The sequence below is a fragment of the Mya arenaria genome, chromosome 15, assembly GCF_026914265.1.
Source record: "Mya arenaria isolate MELC-2E11 chromosome 15, ASM2691426v1".
Taxonomy (NCBI): Eukaryota; Metazoa; Mollusca; class Bivalvia; order Myida; family Myidae; genus Mya; species Mya arenaria.
The window spans coordinates 14,038,972-14,052,686 of NC_069136.1; the positions used below are offsets into that span (position 1 = coordinate 14,038,972).

At 36.5% G+C, this 13,715-nt stretch overlaps 1 protein-coding gene across 1 annotated transcript; it reads right to left on the reverse strand.

The window, feature by feature from the left end:
* Positions 1 to 8,433: 8,433 nt before the first annotated feature.
* LOC128219131 (KRAB-A domain-containing protein 2-like) lies at positions 8,434 to 12,931 on the reverse strand. The gene is made up of 3 exons (XM_052926950.1): positions 12,854 to 12,931; positions 10,018 to 11,040; positions 8,434 to 8,529 (listed from the first exon to the last, which is right to left on the reverse strand). The coding sequence occupies exons 1-3, from the start codon at positions 12,929 to 12,931 to the stop codon at positions 8,434 to 8,436; spliced, it is 1,197 nt and encodes a 398-aa protein (XP_052782910.1).
* Positions 12,932 to 13,715: the final 784 nt, after the last annotated feature.

Below are 13,715 nucleotides of genomic sequence, written 5' to 3' on the forward strand. Positions count from 1 at the left end.
ATATATACAAGCTATCTTGTGATGTGTGGTATACATTTATGCTTAGAGGTTCATGAAGTAAACTTAAAGTTATGTACTTATACAAATAGAACAAGTGGTGTCCAGTTATATTCCAAGTCCCTTGCAACTTGGTTTTAAATAGATTTTATTTATTTTACCAATCGACTAACAAGGGTCTCAGCTTCGATGATCACCAAGCCGGGCAAGTAGGTTTTTTCCGGGCAGTCAGGATTTCTACACAACACAAGATCACACTCCCCAATTACATCTTGCCAACAGGAATGATTAATATGTTGTTGAAATACCTAGCTTCATAGTCGTTGTAAAGCAAATAAGTTAAAACTCACTTGAAACGGGGCAGATAGTGATAATCATTTAAAGTACATGTTATTGTTGGTCACCTTAAATAAAAAAAAAAACATGTTCATTTTTAAATGCCGACACATGGTAACGTTTGAAAATGCATTTTCACCAACGAATGCAAACAGTGTACAATTGCGTAACAAAATCAGAAAATTAATTCGGAATATTTTTTCTACTTAATTATTTTGCTTTCTTACCTACTTTTTCGTCGAAAATTGATGTGGTATATTCGCGAATGTTTATTTTGTTTAACGGAAAGTCATGGCATGGTTACTTTAAGATTTACCACAATTAATAATCTTGTTTTAATATTCCAAAACTATGAATAACTGTCGAAAACAATGCTTCTTACGAAGGATACCAAGTTAAATTTGAAAGAAATACGCATAAAATACGGTATGTCTACCTTATGATAATATAGTTGACCACAGTTAATATTTTAGCACTCACCAATCATTTAATATTTTTTTGCGCTTTCTGCTATTAAATATACGGTTACAATATTGTTATCATTTTCCATGAATGTATTATTTAGTAAGTAGTTAAAGGTTTATCAGTCAAAATTGATGTTGGTTATACATGCATATGTTTTGATTTTAAATAAGAAACTTTAAACTGTTATTGCTATGTTTCTTTAGTAAAAGTAATATTGAAGTTTTCCCTTTCTTTGGCTGTATATCACGATTGGGCAATAAAAGTCAGTATTGACTATCGTTAGAAGTAAATGTACATTTTCCCAATTTCATATGCATACTATCGGGAACAGGTCATCTAAACTTGGCAGAAAAAAGTATTCGATTCACCTTCACCAAGAGATGTACATTGTCAATCGAGGCAAGCTACACATCGTCGGCGACAATGGCAAAGCAACAGTTATAGCAACTTTCAAAACGGAAAGATATTTCGGAGAAACAGTATTCTGAATAATGCACGCGCAACAAATGTCAATTTAAAATATTTCATGTATAGCTATATGCAATTTCAACTTAAAATAATAATGGAAACATTTCAATAAGCAAAATAAAATAATCATTTATATAATTAAATTAAACATACACAATTTGTCAACACTGTGAAAATGCGATGCTGTTACAAATGTTAGAAACAATCTTTTAACATGAGTTCGAATTAGGGCGTCTGTTAACAACGACGCATTCGCGTGTGGTGAAATGTTTAAGTACAGTTTCTAATGTTAAAGGGACTGTGTCACAGAATGGCACCAAAAAAAAAAGTTTTTTTTCTGTAACGAATCTCAGGACAATTATCTAATAGAATGTGTTACGCTTTGATATCATAATCGTAAAAAAAGTACAAAAATGTAAAAAAAGAAGATGTGTCGGAGACCGGGTTCGAACCAGCGTCGCCAAAATTGAAGTCCAGCGTTTTACTCACTAAGCTACAAAGGCTTATTCTAATCGGGTGACATAATTAAGCTATACACCTACCTCGGTAGTATAACGTGATAACATCGACTAGCCAATCACGCATAAGGAATGAATTCTACCTGGTAGACATACCCAGTATTTTTTTTATGGAAAACTACGAAATAACTGCTAAACTTAAATAAATTGTAAACTATGTGGTACTTCAGTTAGTTAGTTTCAATGCATTGTACACATCGATGCCAAGTTTATGTCAGTTTTAGACAATTTTCTTTTTTTCCTGCTATTTTATCATACGTGAGACAGCCCCTTCAAATATTATGAAGTTTGAAAATTATAAGCATGGAAGAAAACTACAAGCTCCTATTAAAGTTGGGTTTTATATCAGCTATATAAGTCAGAACAATTGAGTGTCATTTTCTTTCCTTGCTATCACCATGCAAGTGAATTAAAACAACTAGAAACTTTTTAAAACGCAATCAAATCATATATTTATATTCATACGACACTTTATTCACAGATATTCCCACATTATATCATCAACTGTTATTCCGGAGCTATTAATATAGTACACTAAGTCAGTTTTTATCAGGAACTTTATGTATCGACAGCGCTATGAACCTATATCAACTGACCCAGATATTGAGCAGTCGTACAAGTTGTTTTACAGAATCACCAGAATAGACGAACTATAAATAACTGGTCAACCCTTTCTGGTAACTACACTAATATACTATCTATCGACTATATCTATATACTATCTAATATATCTACTGACCTACATTTACTTGCTGATAAGCAAAATGAAAGAAACGCGTTTCCGAAAAAGCGGACAGTGAGCACTGTTTCCATTGCTCCGAAGTGAATACAAAATTGATTTTCGTTAAGTTCGAGTATTGGTCATCTGGGTTCAAACGATAGGTCATTGGTTTATACCTAAACATAATATTTGTTTACTCAATACAAACTGCTTTTTTCTATCTGATCCTTATACAATTTACTGAGAATGATTGTTGTTGTTGTATATCACTGGTAAACTCGGTGTACATCACTGGTGTACATCACTGGTGTACATCACTGGAGTGCATCACTGGTGAACATCACTGGTAAAATCGGTGTACATCACTGGTGTACATCACTGGTAAACTCGGTGTATATCACTGGTTAACTCAGTGTACATCACTGGTAAACTCGGTGTACATCACTGGTAAAATCGGTGTACATCACTGGTGTACATCACTGGTAAAATCGGTGTACATCACTGTACATCACTGATAAAATCGGTGTTCATCACTGGTAAAATCGGTGTACATCAATTATGAAATCGGTGTACACCACTGGTGTACACCACTGGTAAATTGGTGTACATCACTGTACACCACTGGTAAACTCGGTGTACATCACTGGTAAAATCGGTGTACATCACTGGTGTACGTCACTGGTAAAATCGGTGTGCATCACTGTACATCAGTGGTAAATCGGTGTACATCACTGTACATCAATGGTAAAATCGGTGTACATCACTGGTAAAATCGGTGTACATCACTGGTGTACATCACTGGTAAACTCGGTGTACATCACTGGTAAACTCAGTGTACATCACTGGTGTACATCACTGGTGTAAAATCGGTGTACATCACTGTACATCACTGGTAAACTCGGTGTGCATCACTGGTAAACTCGGTGTACATTACTGGTGTACATCGGTGTACATCACTGGTAAAATCGGTGTACATCACTGGTAAAATCGGTGTACATCACTGGTGTACATCACTGGTAAAATCGGTGTACATCACTGTACATCACTGGAGTGCATCACTGGTGAACATCACTGGTAAAATCGGTGTACATCACTGGTGTACATCACTGGTACAATCGGTGTACATCAACATTCTAATTTATCAGGTTTAACAATTTACTGATGAACCGAATTATGCTTAGTACAAAACTGCAATATATGGTGTTCAATTATACCAAGTGCATGTCTTTCATGAATGTTCGAAGGAACACTCGAATATGTTTTAATTCGATTCAAATGATTTACAATCGTTTGTTTTCTGTGGAATTATTTAGAGTTCCTGTGAGGAATCTGTGAAATAAATGTCGGTGCGAAAAACAACAACAAAGGAGTTCTAGCTAAATCTTTAATCATTACATTTCCCTGTGAAGAGGAATAGGAAACTTCCAAAGTGGACTGTCGTTGAAGACACATATATGCCTCAATTCCCTCGATGAAAATTGAATCCGTATATATTCTGCAGGTCGATACAATTCTCTTCCTCTCCATTAAAGATAAAACTAGTATTTAAACACTAATTTTATTGATTGATTGAGATTACAAAACTTAGCTCGAAAATAATGCCTTAATGGAGTAATTACCAATAATTATTTAATAGGATAGTAAAGCATTTTTACGATACAAAGCTATTGAAATTATGCCGTCGTCATTGGTCAATTAAACTTTTATGAAAAGATATGCGGACAATTTACACTGCCCTGAATGTTATAAAGAAGGTAAAGTATCGAATTTGCACATTGTTATGGTATTTGAAATGGAAAGCCGGGTAATTTGAAACAACGCTTTTAGTATTTATTATACCATTAAGTGAATGTTATTCAAATGAAATTATGATGACAAAGTCGCCAGTTCACAATGTGAAAGTTAAAATGGTAATTTAAACAGATACCGTCTGACAATGTATGTATTTATTTGGTTATTAACAGTGGACGAGATAAATATGGATACGCTGTTAATAACGCTTTTGTGGATGAGTACAATGCCTGCAACTGGATTAGCGCTTTATAGAATAGGTAAGTTCGTTTTTGTGTTTGGAAACATGGACATGGAAACATGGAAACTTCTTTATGTTGACTGGATTTTTGCATTTGAAATTTATAATTAACGATACCAACAATGCACGCTTGCAATATTTCATCCATCAGATATTTGACGCACCAAGGTGGGAACTGTCTAGTCTACTACAAGATGCCCATTTGTATCAAATAAATTAATAAATTAAAATAAGTATGGTCAAACCGTTTGTGCTGTATTCAAACAATCGTCAATTAAGACTTCAAAGGCGTTTACCGAAACATTTTCTAAACCCTACATACCGGTGTGGTATGTCTGTGTTGTTTTGTATGTGATATGGCTGTGTTTTTCCTCATTTAATGCTTATTCAGTTTTAATATTGTGCCTGTAAACAGAGCCATCGTCAATTGATTATAAAAGGTTTGTCCTGGTAGTGTCCATTGTATCATATTTGCTTTGGACAAATCAAAGTTTACCTACTTCTTTGCTGAAAATAGAGTTTTTTGCGCATACTTGTATTAACTCTAAACAATATATTCGTCTCTACGACACCGCTTTACTCCTGTTTGGATACGTAGGTCACGATTAGATCATTTAAGAACAACTTTGATATTTATTTGCAAAACTGCACACATGGTCGTACTTCCATTGTTAAAATAAGATCATCCAAGCACAACATTGATGTTTGATCTTAAACCTGTACATTGGTCTAAATTGAAAAGCAATCTAGCTTCAAAAATAAGATAGTAGATCAAAATGTCACAGTATTGGTCATCCAAGCACAGCATTTATATTTGTTTTCAAAACTGCTCACATGGTTCAAAGTTATTTGCCGAAATTTCAAACATAAGAAAGTATGTCAAAATGTCACAAACAATGTCACCCAAGGACAAAATTGATATTTGTTTTTAAAACTGTACACATGATCCAAATTTTCTGGCTAAAGCTTCAAAAATAGGAAAGTATGTCAAAAGGGCTTGGGCAGGATTTTACCTCAGGACCATAATTTGAACAAACTTGATTGAGGGCCATCATATGATGCTATAATGATCCAGGCCATGTGGTTTGAGGAAATATTTTTGAAATATAAGTCTATACAAACATTGTGCACCAAGTGACCTAGCAAGTTTTGTCCCCAGGGGAAATTTGACAAATTTTAGTGGAGGACCACTGAATGTTGACAAACAAAAAATTCAATGTTTGGGCATAGCGGTTTTCAAAGTTTTTCATATATATAAGCTACCTCGTGTAAAAACGTAAAATCACAGCCCGGAAAGAATAAAATAAATTCTTGCGTAATTCTCCTTACAGTAAGTGTTTTAATTGTAAGTAAGGTTATAGACAACTGAATAATAGCAGTTCCCTAAATATGCTATAATTTAAGCTCATTTGATTCTAGAACTAAAGGACCCGAATTCCATACTGTACAGGTGTCACTAGTATGGTAAACATTGATTAATGTTACAAATAAGAAGCAATATTGAAGTAAATATCATAAATAACCACACTTTATTTTCGGTCAATCCAAAGTATATGTCATAATTTGTAGCAAGCTGCTTACTGAAATATTTCATGCTATGATCTTAATCGTCCACTATAGAATAATAACTTATATATGCATTTCTTGAGCTTAGTTTGACACACCATGATAATAAAGTAGATGTTCTACATCATTCTCTTAAAAGAATAACGAAACCTAAAAGTGTATTTTAATGCAGTAAAATTTCAATAAAAGCAAAATAAAAATAATCAGTCCAAAGTATGAACATTTGTCGGACCGTATTTGGTACAAAAACGAATATGGTACAAATTTGTACCATATTCGGCCGAATATGGTACAACTGTCTAATTGTACCATATACGTATCTGCAGTTTTGGGGTAAAATGCCTGACCAAATATGGTACAAACTTGTACCATATTCGGATGAAAAATGTACCACATTCGTTCCGAATATGGTACACACTCATCATCGTCATCGTCATCATCATCATCGTCATCATCATCATCATCATCATCATCATCATCATAACTACAATTTGCATCAACGTCATCAATACCATCATGAAAATAATCATCATCGTCATCATCATCATCATCATCATCATCATCATCATCATCATCATCATCATCATCAGCATCATCATCATCATCATAATCATCATCATCGGCGGCCGGTAATCATTGGCGTCAACATAATAAAAAACTTTTTTCATCATCATCATTATAATCATTATCATCGGCCGATAAACATCGCAGTTATCATCATCACAATCATCAAACCCCAATCATCATCACCATTGTCATCATCATCAATTACATCATCATCGTCACCATTAACGCCATTATCATCATCATCGTCATGATGATGACAAAAGTTTTGATGATGATGACGACGATCAAAATTACCGTCATCATCATCATCACAAACTTTTATCATCATTGTCATCATCATCACCATCATTATCACCACAATCATCAAGGTCATCATCATCATCATCAACACCATCATCATCATCACCATTATCATCATCGTAATGAAGATCACAAAAATGTGATGATGATAACTGCGATGTTTTTCGGTCGATGGTGATGATGATGACAAAAGTTTTGTAATGATGATAACGACGGTCAGCACATCATCATCATCATAATCTACCGATAAAAATCGCCGTCAGCATCATCAAAACACATTTGTCATCATAATCATCATCATTATAATAATCATCATCGACCGATAAACATCGCTGTCATAATCATCAAAATACGTTTGTTATCATCATCATCATCATCATCATCATCACATCAATTATCAACACCCCAATGATCATCATCGTTGTTATCTTCACCAACACCACCATCATCATCACCATCAAAACCAACATCATCATATCCATTATCATGATCGTAATGGTGATCACAAAAGTTTTTTTTGTGATGATAATGACAGCGATGTTTTCGGTCGATAATGAGGATGTTGTGATGATGATGACGACGATGAGAATATCATCATCATCATCATCGGCCAATAAACATCGCCATCATCATCATCACAAATATTTTGTTATCATCATCATCATTATCATCATCGTCGGCCGATAAACATCGCCGTCATCATCATCTAAAATCTTATCATCATCATTATAACCATCATCATCGTCCGATAAACATCGCTGTCATCATCATCCCAAAACGTTTGTTATCATCATCATCATCATCATTATCATCATCATCATCACCACAATCATCAAACCCCAATCATCATAACCACTGTCATCATCATCACCACCACCATCATCATCACAATTTTTTTACCATCATCATCATCACAAATGTTTTGTCATCATCATCATCACATATTCATTTTACATTTTGTATTTTATAATTTGTTTCATTCAAGAGATTCAACAAACTTGTACTTTTTTCATTTATTGGTATACTGACAGGATTTTTCAAAGTAATATTGAAGAACATAGAACAGCATTTAAATTTTAATCCAACTGTAGCATTTTGACCAGACATAATATACATATATACATTCATTTTAGTAGCAGCCAAAATATCCCAAATGTGCTTCGTAAAAAGTTACCATTAAATGAGCAAATGACAACAAATTTCCGGTAGAAGAACATAATCATCAATCACAAAAATAACATAACAGGTTTCCAAACACCGATATACATGTATATTTCACCTGTAATGTCTGTACATGACATCTATGATATCATACCAACCGATTCCACTAACACGCAAACGCAGCCATGCGTTTGCCCATTTTGGCCCCTTGATGATTTCTTTTATTGCCGAAATAAGACCGCTGTTTCTGCCCGCTCTTGTTAATAGGAAACGAACGCTAACAGGATTTCTGTTACTAGTATCTAGTCCAATATCCGGCCGAATGTAAATTCTAGGTGTTCGAAACTCATTGACCTTATTAAATCTCTAAAGGGTTTGCCGACCTTCGCCAACACAAACTGGATTGACGGGTTTGATTGTATGCAGAACTTAAAAATTTCAACTTGAATGTGAAGTGGTAACATCAGAAATGGAAAAGTCGTTCGCCTCTGTGCCCTCCTATTGTTTATCATATCTTGAAGCTCTTTCAGGGCTGAACACACAGAGACGTCACCGTTGTCGCCAGAGTCACCGTTGTCGCCGGAGTCACCGTTGTCGCCAGAGTCACCGTTGTCGCCGGAGTCACCGTTGTCGCCGGAGTCACCGTTGTCGCCGGAGTCACCGTTGTCGCCGGAGTCACCGTTGTCGCCGGAGTCACCGTTGTCGCCGGAGTCACCGTTGTCGCCGGAGTCACCGTTGTCGCCGGAGTCACCGTTGTCGCCGGAGTCACCGTTGTCGCCGGAGTCACCGTTGTCGCCGGAGTCACCGTTGTCGCCGGAGTCACCGTTGTCGCCGGAGTCACCGTTGTCGCCGGAGTCACCGTTGTCGCCGGAGTCACCGTTGTCGCCGGAGTCACCGTTGTCGCAAGAGTCACCGTTGTCGCCAGACGCAGCGTTGTCGCCAGAGTCATCGTTGTCGCCAGAGTCATCGTTGTCGCCAGATGCAGTGTTGTCGCCAGACGCAGCGGTGTCGCCGGAGTCACCGTTGTCGCCAGAGTCACCGTTGTCGCCAGACGCAGCGTTGTCGCCAGACGCAGCGTTGTCGCCAGACGCAGCGCTGTCGCCAGAGTCACCGTTGTCATACGACTGTTCTAAGCGTGATATTATGTCCTTGTACACGCGTTGATTGATACGGATACTAACGTAATGCATGCCAAATCCTTCTGGGAAATACCCCAATGCAATTGTTCCAACATCACCATCGAACTTTCCATCTGCTGACACAATTGATGAGTGTTCTAGTCCTCGGGTACAAACTAACAGGCACTGCAAATTATATTCTCTCATAAGTGCAATGAGCGTGAGGTTGTCGCCGTATGTCCCATTCTTAGACATATTCTTAACGTATTCATCAAATGTTTCATCATAGACAAAAGTTTCATAGAAATATCTGTTTTCTACAATGTGATGGACTGCTTCCTTACGTAAAGCATTTACGTCTTTGTATATACCAATTTTACCAAGTTGATGCGATATAGCAGCAAATTGACAATTTCCATCCGGATTTGGGTCCATGGCAATATTCACCCCATCCAACAACTGCAGATTTTCATGGTGTGTTGAAACATGATAGTACTTAGTTCTGTGATTTTGTTTCTCTGAGCGGTTCTGTTTTAATGAATGTTTTTTAATTTTTCGTTGTTTCTCTAACGCAACAGTTAGGCTAGTCATGTTTTCGACCCCAACCGATTTGCTTACGAATCCAAGTTCGGGTTTGTTCGGTACTTGAAATGATACGATATAAACACCATTTCGTTTTACTTTTTCTACCTTGCCTTCGATAACATATCTTTTGGTTGGCACCCTGGATTTTCGAAAGGGATAGCGAATTAATACTGTCTCTCCTACTTTGTACTTGCTTGGGGAAGTTGCGTTTTTCAACAGCGACCTGTAAGCCTTTTTATTTGCTCGCCGTATGGTTTTCTTTATTTCACGAGAACTATGACGTTCTTTGGTAAAAACATGACTTCTTCCGTAGTAGGCTTCAAAGGGCGTGAGACCCCCAAGAACTCGTTTGAAACTTGTGTTTATGGCATAGGCTAAATCTTGAAGCCCTTCGACCCAGTTAAATCCACGTTTACTTTTTGTTGCAAATAGAATCTTGGCCTTTATAACACTGTTTGACCTTTCACACTTGCCCTGTGATTGAGGATGATACGGCCTACTATTGATCATTTTGATGTTGTACTTGTTCAACAAAAGTTTCATACTAGGGCCTTTAAATTCCAGTCCGTTGTCACATTGGATGATGTCAGGGGCAAGGTTAACCATCAACACGTCCTCTAATGCCTTTGCAACTTCACGCGAACTCTTCGTTTTCAGGGGTTTTGGCATAACGTACCTAGAATAAACGTCCACGACTTGTAGAATATAACTGTATGTGGACCCCTTGTAGCTAACACTTTGATTTTTCATGTTAATTAAGTCAATCTGCCATCTTTTGCCTGGTTCCTCTTCTGTAATTGTCTTTGGCGTTGGCTTGTTTGTAAATCTCGGATACTTCTCATGGTAATACTTGCTATTGTACAGTATTTCAAGGATAGCTTGTTCCGAGAACCCCGTGTAATTTACTTTCAGTTTGTTGTAAATAACCCTTGCTCCACATCCTTTGTTTTCCATGAACATCTTCTCAACAAATCTAGGAAGATCTTCTTTCACAAGGACTTGCTTTCCGCCACACAATAAAGAACCCCGGTCACCAAGCTCGAAGTCCTTACGTTTTCTAATCATGGCCAAACAATTATTCTCTTCAGGTGTCCGTTTCTTCACAGGGACATCGAACGATCCGTTTAAACATCTGACAATAATGTCGTACTTCGACCTGGGCAAGCACCCTAATTGCTTCCTTTTTCTCCTAATTGCTTCCTTCATCTGAAATGATATAATAAGTTATTATACATTTATACTTCATTAGTTAATAGAGCTTGTATTGAACACCGCGTGTCGAAAACGAATGTCTCACGACATGAGCTGAGCTAAAATCACTCGTCTGATAGCTCCGCTAAAATTTACAATCCGAACTTCCGGGCAATATGCGCAATGAAAGTAGCAAGTACTTCATGTAAAGTTTCATTGAAATCCAACCGAATTCAAATTCAGGGGAAAAATAGCGGGCAAACTTATGGCGGTCAACGGACAAACGGTCTGTAGAAACCAATGCTACGTGGATGGAAGGGATATAAAGAAGGGGCCCTGGGGGCCTAGGTCGCTCACCAGAAGTCACGACTAGGCAGGGTTCGAAGGTCAAAGACCTATAAACTCCATAAAATTTAAAATGTTCAAATCTACAGATTAAAGGAGCTCGATCTGATTTTGGTGGAAAATACACTTTCGAAAAAAATTGTTTCCAAAAGTCGCTATTAATGATTTTGTGAATTGTTTGGGTTAATCTAAAAATACTGACCAGAGGACATTGCATGACATCAAATACAATCCGAAAAAATAACAAGATTTTTTATTTTTCAATTAAAATACACCAAAATTGGTATTTTTGTCCTATTTATTGAATAGGAATGGAATAGGCCGAAAATATCGCGTTAGTAGATCTAACGCGAAATCCATTTTCCATGCATTTTCAGTTGTTTTACGATAGAACTTCTTCGATATAATTCAATATCCTTTGGTCAGTAGTTTTAGATTAACCGAAAACAATTCACAAAATCATTAATACTTTAATAGCGACTTTTGAAACAATTTTTTTCGAAAGTGTATTTTTCACCAAAATCAGATTGAGCTGTAATAACTGTAAGGAAAATAAAGGCAAAAGCTTCAAAATTAAGTCACTTGGTCAAGGTTAAATTCATCAAAAGTCGAAAGTTCAATAGAAAATGTCACATAACAAATATCAAAGCTCTGGGCAAAGTGGTTTTAGAGAAAAAGATATATATTTTTAAATTTCTCTATATAATAATTATATAGTTAAACTAAGCGTTTTTGTACCAAATACTGTCCGACAGAGCAGTATAAGTATTTCAAGTATGTTTTCATTTATTTTATGCTGCTTTTTACTTTAATTTTCATTTTACAGTGATTAGCGTTTATTTTCTGGGTTATATGGAAATCCACACAGTCATTTGAACGTAAATGAACTAAAAAAGCATTGCAATTTGAAATGCTAACGTCTGACAAGCTTTACCAGTCGGTTTATAATTTATTTATGAATCTTTAAAATAAATGTCTGTTTTCATGGGCAAATCTTGCCCAATGTTTGGCTTGGGAGTTCGTGCATTTTGTTTTCAGAAGAAAAGTTAACAAAAATGAAACAGTAGAAGTATGCAGATGTATATTATGTAAATATTCAACACAGGCACGGGACGGTGCCAATTTTTACCCCAGGGGCATAATTTGAACAATCTTAGTATAGGACCCCAAAATTATGTCACATACCAAAATTATGTCACATACCAAATATCAAACCTCAAGGCCTTGCAGTTTCGGACAAGAATATTTTTAAAGATTTCACTATGATTTGCCTTTTCGTTGCCATGACAACCAGAGTTCTTCATGAAATGGAATTCTTTGAACAACTTTGGTAGAGCTTGATGCAAGGACTATTCCTGCCAAGTTTCATTGAATTTGGCTTAGCGGGTTAGGAGGAGAAATCGTTTGAAGAAATTGTTGACGGACGCACGTACGGACGCACGCACGCACGGACGATGGACAACTTGCCATCACAATAGCTCACCTTGATCACTTTGTGCTCAGGTGAGCTGAAATGTATCTTGAGAGCTGATGATGGACAACATTTTTCATGAAGTTTCATGACTGTAGCTTAAATATTTTAGCAGTTTAGGAGTTACGCACCCGGAAGGAATGCCACGGACAATTGGATAGACGGACGGACAACTGCAAATGCACTCTGAGGGGGGGGGGGGGCATAAAACATAAAAATCAATGCATGTTAAAACATCAATGCATATTAAGACAACTGAAAATTAAAATTATGTACAGTACTTACTGTCAAGAATTCTTTTGAAGTTTGAAGAAAGTTTGGATTTCAATTCTTTCTAGTCGAAAATCACAACTTTTCTTGCCGACCGCCAAGTCAAATATGGTTACTGACTTCTGAGTAAGACTCGTGTGCAAAATTCCCGCCTTTTTAAAGCGGCACGTTATCAAAGAAAAAATCGGAAACTTCAAAGCTTTGTCGGCTTCTCAGCAATATGACGTCGGAACGACAAATCAACTTTACAAAGTAAGGCCAAATAAAACATTATGTCTGGTTCCGGTGACATGCCCCCAAAAAGTAGGTAGGGTAGGTCGGCATTTCTTTTTATTTTATTTATTTATTTATTTTTACTGATGCTGAGTGAAAGGTGATATAATAACGTTATTTTAATGTATATTTTGTGTGATTAAAGTCTTCTGTGCGTGCAACACTAAGCTTTTTATGTACTGTAAACATGCATAGTGTGCAAGCTGGAGGAGTTTTATGCACATTTAACCCTATAGGTTTAATAATTGTTTCTTTCTGTACGTGTTATATTTTGAAAATATAATTCGCTATAAACGAGACCATTTTCGGTGCTTGCTATGACTAGTACAGT

What these genes read in the sequence shown, in the direction of transcription:
- LOC128219131 (XM_052926950.1), bottom strand. Translation starts at nt 12,931, where the DNA reads ATGAAACTTCATGAAAAATGTTGTCCATCATCAGCTCTCAAGATACAT. An exon ending in CTGAGCACAAAGTGATCAAG is followed by an intron (nt 11,041 to 12,853) that starts GTGAGCTATTGT and finishes ATATCATTTCAG; the next exon opens with ATGAAGGAAGCAATTAGGAG. An exon ending in CTTCCCCAAGCAAGTACAAA is followed by an intron (nt 8,530 to 10,017) that starts GTAGGAGAGACA and finishes CCGTCAATCCAG; the next exon opens with TTTGTGTTGGCGAAGGTCGG.